The sequence below is a fragment of the Chenopodium album genome, chromosome 5 (assembly GCF_948465745.1).
Source record: "Chenopodium album chromosome 5, dcCheAlbu1.1, whole genome shotgun sequence".
NCBI lineage: Eukaryota > Viridiplantae > Streptophyta > Magnoliopsida > Caryophyllales > Amaranthaceae > Chenopodium > Chenopodium album.
In genome coordinates, this window is record NC_137838.1 from 9,178,183 (window position 1) to 9,192,556 (window position 14,374).

The following is a 14,374-nucleotide window of genomic DNA, read 5'->3' on the forward strand; positions in this document are numbered from 1 at the left end:
ACTAATAATAATGCAAAATTACCCTTAGTATCCTTTCATCACTCTTTTCTTCTTTCTCTTTCATTAATGGTAGAAATGTCTTTTACCCATTAAATTTAATCTCTATCTCTTATACCACCCCCCTTAGTTATTAATTTGGAGGGATAACTTTATCCCCCTCCTAACTCCAATCCTAATTTCCATCCCTGTAATCAAACAAAAGACTTCTTAAAACTCTCCTCTTCTATCCTATCCTCCCTCTTCTATCCCTCTAACCAAACACCCTCTTTATGTTTATTGTGTTAGCTCCATTAAAGTTGTTGTTGAAGGATTTATATCTTCGTCAAGTGCAATTGTTAGATATATTATTAGATCAATATTATGGAAATAATTAGTTCATTTTTTAGGTCGTCAATATATGTTGTTAGACGTGATCAATGATTTTTGGGCTAGTTAAAATGAATCTTATGAGGTCACATTTTATGGCGATGGATTGAACAAAAGAAAGAACGTCCAATGTTGGTGGCCGGCCATATTGAGTAAATGGGAGGTGTTTAGGCTTACTCAAGACTCTATTATATATACAGAGTATATGGTATATATATAATGGAGGCTTGCCTAAGTTTTCATATAACTAGTCATAAGTTGATTGAAGACTAAATAACCCCAAAAACCCTAACCCCCTTTTCTCTCTTTTCCCCTCGTGCGTGTGGTGGTGCTCGTGGCCGGGTTTTCCTCCATCCTCTTCGTAGAAAGTGGTTTGAAGTGTTCAGGTCTGACTAACTAGCATTAGTGGAGCTATGGAGGTTCCATCCTAACCCGGGGACTAAATAGAGGAATCGCGTTTGAGGTTCTTGTTCTCTTAGAGTTCGTGAGGTTTAATTTATATGCTTGTAGATACTGATTGGGTGCGAACAAATATGATTCATGAAATTCCGCAATATAATACCTAATTCCCTACAATTGCTTTTTTAATACGCATTAAAATGGTTAACACTTAACACTCCACACTATCCTCCGCATGGCGAAAAATCATGAAATCAATTCTCATCCCAACTTTCTACACAAAAATGTACTCCATAAATTGTTACCCAATACATTGGCGAACTCGCCTTACCGACTGACATAAGTATACTACACAAGTACGCAACAGATGGAGAAAGCTTGTGTTGAATTTTTTGTTTTTTTTAAACCACGGAGTCTTTAAAAGCTTTTTAAACCTCTAAAAGCTTGTGTTGAATGAGAATTAATATTGACAGTTGACATTATTATGTGCGTGTCAATAATCTAAATTTCATTTCCCCTCATTAATCTTTTCTCCCTTTTATGCTGCACTTCTCTCTCCTCCATTGAAATTTGAAAGCATATTTTCTTTTTTTGAAAACACTTTGAAAGCATACTTTCAATCCTCCATTAACAATAAAGCCCTTTCGACAAACACTCGTCCATGAAACAGCTTCTCAGGTAAGCCTGTTTATTTTTTGAAAATCATCGAATATCAATTTCGCAATATAGGGTTTGTCGTAGATAAATTTGCAAGTATTGTTAATTTAGGGTTTGATTTTATTCCTAGAATTCTCGTATGTGCAATTTGCTTTGATTTTCTTAAGCAAAAAGAATTTTATGCGTTTTTTGGAGCCTTAATTGATAAACCTGTTAATTCTAATTAATTGAGCTGTTTGTTTGTGAATTTATGATATGATTTTGGGGGGTTTATGATTTATTCTTTCCTGAATCAGATTTAGGACTTTCTTTATGATCTTTACTGTCACCCGTAATTGTTCGGAACGTGTTTGTATGAACTCTTTCCCGCAAGGTCTCTTAGACTCGGCGGAACTTGATTTGAAATAAAATTCCAAAACCCACTTCGTATTATTAATTAGTAAAAGGAATGTACCATATTTTATCTGTTTATAATTTATATCATTCACTTAATTTATGTAACTCGCAGTTTGTCATGCTGGCTTAACTTTTGAGGCTTGTCCATGGGAAAGAAACATAGTGTTCGTTTTCAGATTGGTCAGTTGGCTGAGGCCAGGACTTTTGTTAGTGGTTTTCGTGGTGCGTGGTTTCGGTGTAAGGTATTTTTGAGTATTTCTATTTTTTGTTCCATTTATTACAATCTTTACAGATTTGTTTCAAATGTGGTCTTTTCACCTTTGATTTGAAATATGGTATTTTTCCCAAACAAATCCTGGTTGGTGTTGAGGTGCATCTTAAAGTATTTTCACGAATGGAGTTATAATCCAATTTAAGAACTTCTTGCAACCTTTAATGTCTATTGCGAGGATTGTTTTTCTGTATGCATTTGGAAGATTACGAAAGCTGTTTTTGTTTGGTTTGACGTAAAACATTTTTAATGTGAAATGATTTTTCAAGGAAAACATATAGTATTTGATTCCATTTTCTTTTTCTGGTTGGGTTGACCACTAAGTCTGGGCAAAATTTGGCTATGACAGTATCACCGGAGGTTTGAACACTGGCCTCGTCTCTTTTTCTAGCTCTTCATTTTGGATGCTGTTTTCGTGGTATTCAGGGAAGCGTTGAATGATTGTGGTTCTGTTTGTAGTAAGTTGTCTTGGGTTAGAACTCAGAAGGGGAGTTGTGTAGTTCTGTTTAAATTTTAAAAGAGGGCTACTGCTGCTGTGGGGTCTTTTTCTAGGTGCTTAGATACACGGATTTCTTTTAAATGAACATGCATTTATGCAACCAAAACTGAGAAACTTAGACTAGCTTGTCTTATTTTTTGATTTTAGCATCCCCTATTGTGTTTTCTAATCTGTCTTCACTTGGCAAGAATATTACCTGTCGATGGATTATTATACGTGGTTTTGTTAGGCCCAGCTTTATTTCTCATAGAACTGTGGGCTTGCGTTATGATGTGTTTCATATTTTTCAGTTTGGTAGTAATATTTGATTTTGCCTTTTACTCTAACAAATTTTGATGTATTTTTGTTTAGATAAAGAAGAGTACCACAAGAAAAGGTCGGATTACAGCATATGTTGTAGAATATTATGACTACCCAGAGGAAGGTAAGTGATTGCCTCTTGTCTTGTGGTTATTTATGGCTGTTTGCTTGGACTTGTTTTGATTTATAGTAACTCTAAGGCAGTGTTGCCTATACACAAAAGGTGGTGGGCGAGTATCATGTTATTATCCAACCTGCAAAATCAAGGAGCACACTAGTGCCACCCTTCTTACAAATAGTGTTTTTTTGACTTGTTGGTTTTGACTAAGAGGAACAAAATTTTCTGCTTGTGTGACCTTGAAAATCAAGAAAGAAAAGTTCTTGATTTTGTAGTGTTATTGACCCGAATTTCCATGTCAATCCAATCCATTTCCAAATTTAGGGCCTAGCATCTTTTGATTAGTTAAGTCATGATCAAGTCCTTACTCAGCTCTAAGGAGCTAGTTTTACTTCATGCCTTTTCAGTTGTATTCAGTGAAGAATAGTCAGATTGAAGTAGGCGAGGTGGGGGGGGGGGGATTTGGTATTACTGGCTTGTGGAGCATCATAATGTTTCCAAAATCATACTGCACAAGGAGGTGATGAATAAGTGTACAACTCTTGTATTCTGCAGACTGCTGGTTGGCTAGACTAAGAAACGTGCCAGCCGTTTACTAACTCCTACCATCAAAGCTACTGGAACCTTTCCAGTGGGTATATCTAAGCAATAAGAAAATTTCTTCGTGCTCTACATCACCTTTTTGGGTAATTTGACCCTCCTTTTGTGTTGCAGCATAGTAAGATCCTTGGTCGGAAAATAGTGTCTTCTACCAATTTGATTAAACTGTAAAGGTCTTAAAATCTTTAAGTTTCAACTAGGTAATAACCTTCTATTTCAAGCAGAAAAACTTACTAGGTCCTGACATTGTATCCATCTGGCACTCACCTTGTCTACCTGTTTTGACTTCAACCATCTAAACAAAATTCTGGGATGGTTTTAAAATGACAACTACCATAACTCTATAACCCTGATACTAAATATCGAACCTCAATTCTGGATTGTTGATGTGTTAAAAGCTACAAATAATAGACAAAAATATCTAAAGCATTCAATAACTAAATAAAGAAGACTTGTGTTTGGGAGAGAGGAAAAAAAGAGCCTAACTTCAAATTAAGTTTCATGTGAAAAAAGCTCCCTTGAATTCACATGAATCACATCAACCTGAACCTAACTAAATCTCGAAATTAACACTGGAAGAAGCTTAAATTTACATTATCCTACATTCTTCTCTGATTCAGTTTTGTACAGGGATTTAAAATTTTTGGTCTATCAAAGATTGCGTTTCAGCCCTGTAAATAAGATGAGTTTGGACCGTTGGTTGCAAGAACCATGATTTTGGACTGTTGGTTGCAAGAACCATGATTTTATCTTTGTTTATCATGGTGAAAGATGTTTTCCCTCCATGTGGAAAATGGGAATGAATTGACCCTAATTTCAGATGAGGTTGAGGATTTTTATGATGGGATGGATTTCCCTTACTTAGACTCACCATTGAGGCGTTGCCGTGCTTTGTTAGTGTGGTGGCAGCGAGGAGGGGCAGGGGCTGCAGTGAGGAGTGAAGGAGGGTAGTGTGTTGCAGGCTTTGGCTGCCGTGTTGGTTTTGGGTCAGGTAAGGGTGAGGGTAGGGGTTTCGGGTCAGCTATTAAGGAGGAGAGATAGAGTGAGAAAAGAGGGAGGTGGTAGTGATGATGAAGGTTGTGAAGGGTTGTGAGGGGTTAATAAAGGAAGCATTAATGTCTTTTCCTTCTTTTCACTAATCATGGTTTAATTTCTAGCCAAATTAGCCTCATTAATGTCATTTGTGAGATAATAATTTTAATTTGGGTCATTTTGTATAATAATTATAATAAAGAAAAAAAGGGAGGGCCACCATTTTAATGTAGCAATTGTTGAGGGCCACTATTGAGAATTTCCTTTTTTTTTTTTTTTTTAATTTTTTTTCCTCATCCTCTTAAGAGTATCAATGCATGAGCTAGCTTGTGATAGAAGCCTTCTTCCACTAGATTTCTGTACAGTCCTATAAAAATTCTATATTCCTCACTATATTTGATGCCTTCATGAATGTTTAGAATGAGTATTTTTGTAGTTCCCTTCAAAATGAGCATATCAAGTGGTTAAAGTCAGCTCCCTTCCCTTTCAAATACACAGATTTTTGTAACAAAAAGTTTCTCTTTATTAGTGTGGACATTGCCCTCTGCTGTTGACGTTTCACTCTTCACCTTAATAATTGTGGTCAAGCTACTGCTGAGAAGCTTTTAGTAGTCAAATAAACCATCATGGCTCTAAGTAGCAGGACCTTCTGGTCGACCTTAAGCATTTAACCATCTAAGTCTACCAGTGTAGACTTGCTGTGGTAAATCAACATGTAAATTTTCTAAATATCTTGTATCTGTTTGTCATCTCTCTCTGATTTACTCTTGCTTTTTTTTAGATTTGTTTTATACCATAGTGGTAGGCTGGACCTTAAAAATTGAACTGGAAGGAGGGATTGGGATAATGATGGGAATTATTGGAATGACAAGTAAAGAGAATTTTGTGGCAGCAGTTTTGGTCTTTTAGGGCATAAAAGTTTGGGGCTGAAAGGATCATGATGGTGTAGACAGTGGTGACTAGAATGAGTAGTTGTGCAGGTAATTAGTGGCAGTGGTGGCATTGATGGTTAATAGTGGTGACGGTGTTGTGGCCAATGACGGTTAATGTGGTAGCGCTAAGTAGGAATGGAGCAAAAAAAGAGGGTCTGGGCGAGGTTCCATACTATATATCCTTAAGTAGCTGTTGCCATCTTTTCACAGTTGCTTTACTTTTTTCACCACAGCATACTAAGTCATTGGTGACTTCTCTTGTGTTTTTTTTTTTAATCTTTTTTGTTTCTTTCTATTTCTGTTCTTCCTCTCCATTTATCTGTCTCCTTTCTTTATCTTTCTCTTTTCTGTCCATCTATTTGTCAATGAACAATGCCAAAAAAAAAAAGGAAAAAAATGATAGTCAGCTCAATTGTGGTAGTTGAATGAATCAATGAAGGAGGAAATAAAGAAGTCGAGAGAAGGAAAGAAATGAAAGTTGGAAAGGGGAGGAAACTGATAGTCTGATTCTCTGATACAAAAGAATAAGTTAAGGGAATTAGTCAGCTAGCCGGAATTTCGACTTCTTAGCTGGAAAATAGAAAGTAGTTGCTGTTTTTGAAGGTTTATTTTATCATATGACAGGCACTTATCTACAATACTTTTTAAGGGATTTTCTCACAAAAATGAACTTTTTAAGTAGGAAATATGTGAAATTTTGTAAAACTTAATGCTTAGTAGTTTGTCATGTTATGGCTTGTTTGGCATTGTTTTTTGTTTTCAGTTTTATGTTTTTTTAGAAAACAAAAAACCAAAAACAGGAAACAAGAAAAAGGTGTTTCCACTTTTCTGTTGTCAGTATAAATTTGACTAATTTTTTATTTATTATATGACACGTATCATATGATTTTGGAAAACAAAAAAGTGAAAAACCAGAAAACCACAGCGATGCCAAACGAACCCTTAGGTTGCAATTTCGTGTGTCCATGCATAGCTTTTGGGGTCTCTGAGTGTTATTTACATGGGGGTGAATAATTTAATACTTTGCTTTTGGCTAGATTTTGATGGCGTACGTACGTCCTTTATTGTTCCTTGGTGTTGCTAATTTGTTCTTTATGCCTAATCTGTCACTGTAGCTTGGTAAATGCTACTTTGAAATTAATTTTTATGGACTTGATCATGCTGTCCTATCCACTGAAGCTCTTATTTGTTTCTGGAAACACCTTGATTAATGTCATTAATCTCCGTTTGCAGCCGATGAAACGGTAGATCTATATCGCCTTCCCCCAGAGAGCAGTAATGAACATAAGGCAAAAAAAGAGCTGATGTTGCGCCCACAATTTCCAGCTTTTTATCGCGAAAGTGAATTACCTGATGTTAACGTAACTTCTGAAGTCATAGTTGCAGTTGCTGATGTTAGGAGAGTTGGAGATTTGGTGGACTGGTTAACTGATGGCTGTTTCTGGTCAGGAACAATAACTGAAATCATAGACAGTGACACGGTTCAGGTAATAGCACTAGTGCATGCTATGTTTGTTTTACATCCTTGCTAGATTCCCTCTTAGTAGTATTAAAGCAGCACTCCATGTTCTCAGTTTTGCTCTTACTTAGTCTAAACCCCTGAAGCTCTATCTTTGTCTCATTCACTCTAATTAGCATTAACGCTAGCTCTAGTCTCATTCACCAATACAATATTATTTGCAACAAACGTATGCCATGACTCCTAGATTTGTATCTTTTATCGTATGATGCATTGATGCTGTATCTTTTCTCTTACCAGTCAAATATATTTTATTAACTTCTCTCTCATTTAGATTAAATTACTAGAGCCACCAAGAGGTGAAGGATCATCTTATACTGTCAATTGCAAGGATCTCCGCCCATCACTGGATTGGTCTCCTGAATCTGGTTGGACAGTCCCTGTACCTTTGGTAAACTCTTCCTACTAGTTTGTTGTTGTCTGTGGTATTGTTCAGCTTAAAAGCACATAGTTTCTTGAACAAAACTTGAAAGTGGCTAAAGCAGCAAATGCTTTTTCTTACTCTTGGTTTTTTCTTCTGCTCGACTATTGCATTGCATCTTTGACTTGATAAATATTAAGATTTCTTCTTGGTGGGGTCTTCGGGACAATTCCCATGCTAGGCTATATAATTGAGCTGGTCTGAATCTGATAAAGGCTAGAATGAAACCTGGTCTTGTTTCTAAGCATAATTGTTGGACCAAGTCTGACACATATTATTTGAATTTTTTCTGTCCCCTTCTGTTTTGTAATCAGTAGTAGCGTATTTCTGTTCAAGGAGGCATGTATTACTGATCCTGATTTGTAGATTGCCCTGCATTTGGTGCTTGGAAATTATTATCTTCCGCCTCAGAGATAAAGGTTTTACATGACAAGTGTGTTTACATTGTGACATTGTGTTAAGCTTTTACAGCTGCAGTCCTTCATCTGAAAATGAAATACTTCTTTTGTATATTGCTATATTCTCCTTCAGAACTGGTATCTTTCTTTGGTCCTTGTTTCCAGTGTTTGATAAAGCACTACTTCTGAAATTAATATGTTCACGTAGCTTAATAAAAGGATCGTTTTCTTTTGCCCTTATTAGTGCTGTCATGCTTTTATGACTGGCTAACCCAAACGACCTTATCAGCCTCATCATCTTTTTCAGTCTTGTTGAACTCCAGGGAGTCTTTTAAGAATCTGGTTATGTCCCTGTGCTTTGAATTCAAATTGGAGGTGATAGGTTCTTGTTATCAGTTTTCTCAAAGCAATTCACAAGAAAATAGAAGTGAGCAAAGACCTGGCCGGGGTAAAAAATTCAGGCCGATGCTTGCCCAAAACCCGCAAAATCGGATTGGGCCTACTGGGTTTTGAGTATTTTTCAGGCCGGGCTAATAAAAATAACTAAATAGCTTAGAAATGCATCTCCAAGGCCTGTTGCAAAATAAAAAATTTCCGACTGGGCCCGACTTTGGGCCGAAAATTTCTGCCCAAAGCCTGCCCCAAATTTGGCCGGCCTGGGCGTAACATGATCAGCTTTACGTGGAACATGTTCAATCCTTAATGCAGGGAAAGATCTAAGAAAAAACTTCTGTTAGTTCTCTATCATAGATCTATTTGAAGACCACAGAGCATTGGTGATTTTCTAAGCAGCATATTGAGAGCCTCATGATGTCACGTTCCCCTTATGTCCTGAATTCCTTCCAAACCTTTGCTGCATGAAATAACCTTGAACAAATACAATCATAAACTTAGTTTTTTCATCAATTTTATACCGTCCTCCTTAAATCTTCAATCAAGTAACTTCAGGTCAATGGACTTAGGTTTGTATGATAATTAATGTTGAGCTTTGACGAATACAATTTTCATTGTGTATATATTTCCTATACTAGTTGGCATCATTTAATTTTATACTTTAAATTTACTCCACATTAATCAATGCTATTTTAAATTTAAGTAATTAATATATCATTAGTTGTTTCACTTTCTAAAATAATTTGTACGCATTTCTCGCACATAGATCTAGTAAGAGATATAACTCATGTAAGAGCATAGTGAAGGGCTTTATGGAGGAGGGAAAAAGAGGAGGGGGAGGGCCTGCTGAAATATTGTTCAACAACAGCAGTTTGCAAAATTGTTCTTTTTTTTTTTTTTTTTTTTTTAAAAAAAAAAAAATTTATTTATTTATTTATTTATTTTTTATTATTATTATTATTATTATTATTATTATTATTATTATTTATTTATTTATAATACTGTAACATCAAACACAAGACTTTTCTACTTGAAATTTCAAAAAGTTCTTCGTTGTTGTAACATCTGAATCCATGCTTATTATGCCTCCAGGAAACTCAAAACGGACAATTGCATGCCCGTTTGATTCAGCCGTTGAAGCAAGGTATTCTTTCTAATCTATTAGCTGCTTGCTTCCGGATTTCAAAATTTGTGAAGTTTAAAATTCCTCTTTCCTGTTGCTACTGTCTTCATTAATCTGATGGGAGAGTTTGTTAGGTGTTTTCCCATTATCATGAGTCCCTAATACGTATTTTTGTATATAGAGTATTTTAATTGAAAGATGGTCAATTGTGATGTAAGTCATGTTACTAAAAGTAGGTGATTGTGATGTATAAGCTTTTTCCCACCAAGGATTACATTTAATTTGGAATGTTGAGATCTCAATGAGTTTTCTCTCACCAATGTTGATGAACTTTACAAATTTTAATCTGTATCTGCCATTACTAAAGTTAGTATCAGACTACTAATTCGGAGTCCTTCATGAATCAAGTCATAGACTTTAATCCTTTGTATTATGCTAATGTTCCCCCCATAGTCTGGCATCTTTGATTATTTATTGCTAGTTGTGTACTTTTAAATTTTTAATAGTGTAAAGTGTGAAGGGAGTGATATTATAATTAAATTTTCTGTTCAGTTTGAATTTAAAACAATCCAAGATTGAATAGCCATATGGTATCTAGAACGTGACAATATGATATCATTCATAGTTTGTTGAAAGTCGAAAGAGGTTACATATATTGTAATGGCACACTCGTCAGTATTTAGCCCTTGATTTTTTTGAAAGTGTACATTCTACTGTGATGGAAGAGATTTACTACCAATCTTCAAGTTTTCTTTGTACAGCTTGAAAGGTTTCTGAGTGGATGGATAGTCTGTTACTAGGAGAATCATAGCATTCCTAGTTTGTCATAAAGAGCTTCACACATTGTAAATGAATAAAGACTGATTGGATTCATAATATGAGGGTTTTTTTCAATTGACTACTAGAAAGTAGAAACTAGGTCTAGGTATAGTGTCGATGACAGCTTGGCTACAATCCTCCTAGAATCTAACTCCCCTGTCTGATAGAAGAATCTTATTACTATATTGTGATGTCCTTTAACAAAATTCTACTTTCCCCAAAAATACAATGCTTCCTCCCAATTTTTTAATCGCACCATTTGTTTTGTTTTATTTACCTCACTATTCACACAATTTTATTTGACTATCTTTTGTGTTTTATACTTCCTCTGTTAACGGTTAATTGCAACAAAGGGGTTGCGCGCGGACTCCAAGACAAAACTTTTAAGCTTGATTATTAAAAAATAAGGTCAATAAAGTATTAATCCTACCCCCCCCCCCTCCCCCCAAAAAAAAAAAAAAAAAAAAAAAATCAGAAACCAAGAACAACCACCTAGCCTAGAACCAGCACCGAAACTAGGAACCACCACCACCAAAACCACTGAAATCCACCCACGAACCCAAATCCACCACCACCGAAACCACTAAAATTTTCTCCTCTCCCTCACCTACGTTTTCTGCGTATTTTTGTGGATGGCTAATGTAGTAATGGCTGATGTTGGGTGTTACGGTTTGAGTGTTTGGACATTGGATCGTGTGGCACACTCTCTTTTCTTATGTTGGCACTTGGCAAGGGCACAAGCCTTGTGTGGAAACAAGACTTGTGAGCACAAAGCAGCACAAGTGGGCATCTGATTATCAAAGGGCACTTCTATCTATCAGCGATAGAATGCGGGTGATTGGGTGACGACCGTCGACACAACAGGATTAAATCACTTTAAAAAAATAAATTATTATCACATTTAGTAAATTTGGGGTGGTAAATTGCATTTGATAACGCTATACCTACAAAGGTGTAACAACATGCAAGCATAGAAGTGAGGTAACACTTGCTAGGAAGCTTTTGGATATTCGTTAATCTGATGCTCCTTAATGACTGTCTTTTTGGGTTTAAATTGTTATCCCAATTAACACGGGATTGACGAAAACATAATAATAATGGAATCTAGAGTCTAGAAAACTTAAAAAAAAAGTATATGAAAGCATTTAAAACATGGAAAAGAGGTTGGATTCTAACACTGGGCCAATGTGTAATTGTGTCCTTGCCATACAATGCAGAAGAGATTTATGTGCTTAGAGGTTATTTGTGACACGCCTTTAATGCTTGCTCCATTTGGACAAAGTGACTCGACAATCTTATCTTATGGACTAGAATTTTCAAAAGATTATTTGTGGTTACTCTTTTCCAAGGGGTTTCTAGATAGGTTTCCTGGAAGAAGATAACAATTCTTTTTGTTTTTGTTTTACCTTTTTAACTTTGCACCCGGTGATTAGGGTTAATAGTATTATACTATTATGTAACAGAAGCAAAGTTTTTTTTAACCTGTTCAAGTGATACCTTGAGTTTCTGTACCTTACTTATAAAGATCTGAGCTTATAGTATTTAACAAAGACAAACCTGTCTTAGTACTCCTATAGTTATTGTTGGGTGGCACTGTGGACTTGTGGTCAAACTTGTACTATATCTCTATGCTGGTCTTTACGTGCAATCCTTCGTGTTTTGGCTCCTCAGGGATTGCTGGTGTGTAGGATAGTTGGAGGAATTTTTATCTTGGATAACCTGCTGATTGCTAGTTCTCCATTTTGGTTTCAGTTGAGTACATATTTTGCACGAGGGATATTCTTTGAAAGCATCTGTTATGTGTATCTAAAGTTTTCTAACCTTTATCTAAACCATTTGTATGAGGAGGTAAATTTATTTATTTTCATTTGCCTGCAGCCCGGACTTTAAAATGCTTGTTTGATGTGCTTAACGAAGACAAGCAGAATGTCAAGGTCACACCAAGGTCCTCTTTGGAGTTTAATCAGTCAATCTCTTCTCATACTTCAGCTAGCTCATTGCCACATCTAAACAGATCAATACACTCCAAGGATTCATTGAAGCAGTGCGAAGATACTCCTAAAAAAGCAATGGAGCAAACACATGAGGTAAATGCGGAGTTGGATATAAGGGGGTCAACCATTGGGAAGCATAGTTGTTCAGATGGTGTTTCCAGTACGTATGTTCGAGATGTTTCAGCTGAAGCCCCAGTAGCTACTTCTGACGAAGAACAGTATCATGAAAAAGGATCTGCAAAGAAAATGCGGTTGAATGAAACAATAACTCTAAATTCTACTGGCTGTGATGACATGGAATCAATAATCTTGGATTTGGAAGAACTTGTAAATAGGGTCAAATGGCTGAAACAGATGCTGAAGTTTGGAATTCCTTCAACTCCTCAGGGTCCAACATGGGAACATATGGAACGCCCAGCAGTTTCTACTCGAAAATGAGCACTTAGACTTTATTTTGGTGAGATTCTCCAAGGGAAATCATTAATTATCTTTTGAATTACTGCTGCTTGTCATTTTGTTTCATTGCTTGACAGTTTTTAATTTGGTTCATTGGAATAACTATTAACTACCTTGATGGGCCTTTATTATGTCCATTGGGAGGGAGAGGATTTAGGCAAGTGATGTCAGAATGACCTAGAAAAATTTGTTGATTTGCAGTATTTGTGATGTTAATTGTGCTGTTTGCTTGGCAGATTTGGGAATGGGCTGCTTCTGTAATTGGTGTAAAATCAGTTTGTGAGATATATGCCATTAACTTCAATGTGAATGTTTGGGCTTGGAGAATGTGGTAATTCTTTTTGTACTTTACCTTGCCTTTTATTTTGTGATTGATCTACTGGCCTTCTATTCCACTTAAAGCATCATTGATCCAGTTTGTGTTGGTTCTGAAATCACCTTATCGTGAAACAACTGCATCTTATGGATGATGAGATTTTTGTTTTTGTTAATTTTTTACAAAAACGTTTCTCTCATGTCCTAATATGCTTGAAGTTGAGCGTTGAATCGAGAAATATAGTAATGTTAGGTTTTTTAAACACTTGTGACTATCTTTAGGAACGAATTTACACTGTCGCTTTTTTAAACTGCTTTTTCAATGAAACATCTGAATTCAATCACCTTTCATCTGTTGTTAGCCTCCAGTAGCTCAATCTCTTGTTTATGGCTGAATTGAGACCCATGTTAGATTGTCTAGTATCTGACATAAGGAGTATAGGACCCTTGTTTTGTAAGTGTGGTGACTAGAAATTTTCCACTGTGCATAGTATGATGAATTGACAAAGTACGTCATATCTCCTCCTCTATGTGCTCTGAACACCCCCTCCCCCCAAGATTTCTGAGATTTTTTTTGGTATATACTAGTATAATGTTAAATATTTATTCCTTTTACAGTATAGAAGCAGGATTGCTAAATGCTTGAGCACCTCAAGGATTGGTTTATTCGTGTCAGAGCCTTGACTTCTTTGCATCTATCAACATTGTATTCCACTGCTGATCGCTCCGCGAGTAGTGTAAATTGCCTAGAAGCTGATCCTATATGAGATTGATTTGCGTGCCATGTATCTTCAAAATCAGTTGTAAATTTATGTGCAGGCTTAAGCTAAAAAAATTTCACGCTCTTAATTACATTGATTGTAGCAGGGTTCTTTTTACATGATACAGGTGATAGGTGTACAGAGATTAATGGTGAATTTTTTTATATCCTTCTTTCAACATATGTTCTAAGCTGCTCACGTCAAATAGATGAGTTTGTTTTATCATTGGAAGTTTTGAGTTAAGTCAGTTTTGCAGAACCAAAGAGATGATGTAGAAGTATTAACTCGGTTATTCACCCCCATTACCGTACTGATCATCACCCTCACAGCAATCTCTTTACTCAATAATTCTTCCAGCCTCATTATCTTGTACACTTAATCTTTGTTAATCGGCATACGTTTGTACCGTTTACCACTCATGAGATCAATCTAAAAAAATAGCACGGAGTAGTATAATAGAATCATTTATCTCAAGATCAAAAGTTTCATATAAAAGGGCATTAGTCGCAAATATTTTCAATGAATCTTAATACCTATCTTGATCTGTAAGTAACCCAAAACAAAAAGTGTTTTAGGGTAATTTCAAGTTACTTTTTCGCTTCCGA

At 35.9% G+C, this 14,374-nt stretch overlaps 1 protein-coding gene across 4 annotated transcripts; it reads left to right on the forward strand.

Annotated features, from left to right (window-relative positions):
• The first annotated feature begins 1,149 nt into the window (after positions 1–1,149).
• Positions 1,150–14,000, forward strand: LOC145631819 (uncharacterized). 4 transcript variants are annotated; one of them, XM_081684005.1, is made up of 10 exons: positions 1,150–1,443; positions 1,931–2,060; positions 2,940–3,012; positions 6,804–7,057; positions 7,364–7,480; positions 9,394–9,445; positions 12,122–12,188; positions 12,258–12,694; positions 12,930–13,024; positions 13,627–14,000. In XM_081684005.1, exons 2-8 carry the CDS (start codon positions 1,965–1,967, stop codon positions 12,673–12,675), a joined length of 1,077 nt encoding a protein of 358 aa, XP_081540131.1. In that variant the 5' UTR covers positions 1,150–1,443; positions 1,931–1,964; the 3' UTR covers positions 12,676–12,694; positions 12,930–13,024; positions 13,627–14,000. The 4 variants fall into 4 exon arrangements, with proteins under 4 accessions (XP_081540131.1, XP_081540130.1, XP_081540132.1 ...); XM_081684004.1 differs by having other exon boundaries at positions 1,151–1,443; positions 12,122–12,694; XM_081684006.1 differs by lacking the exon at positions 1,931–2,060 and having other exon boundaries at positions 1,151–1,443; positions 12,122–12,694.
• Positions 14,001–14,374: the final 374 nt, after the last annotated feature.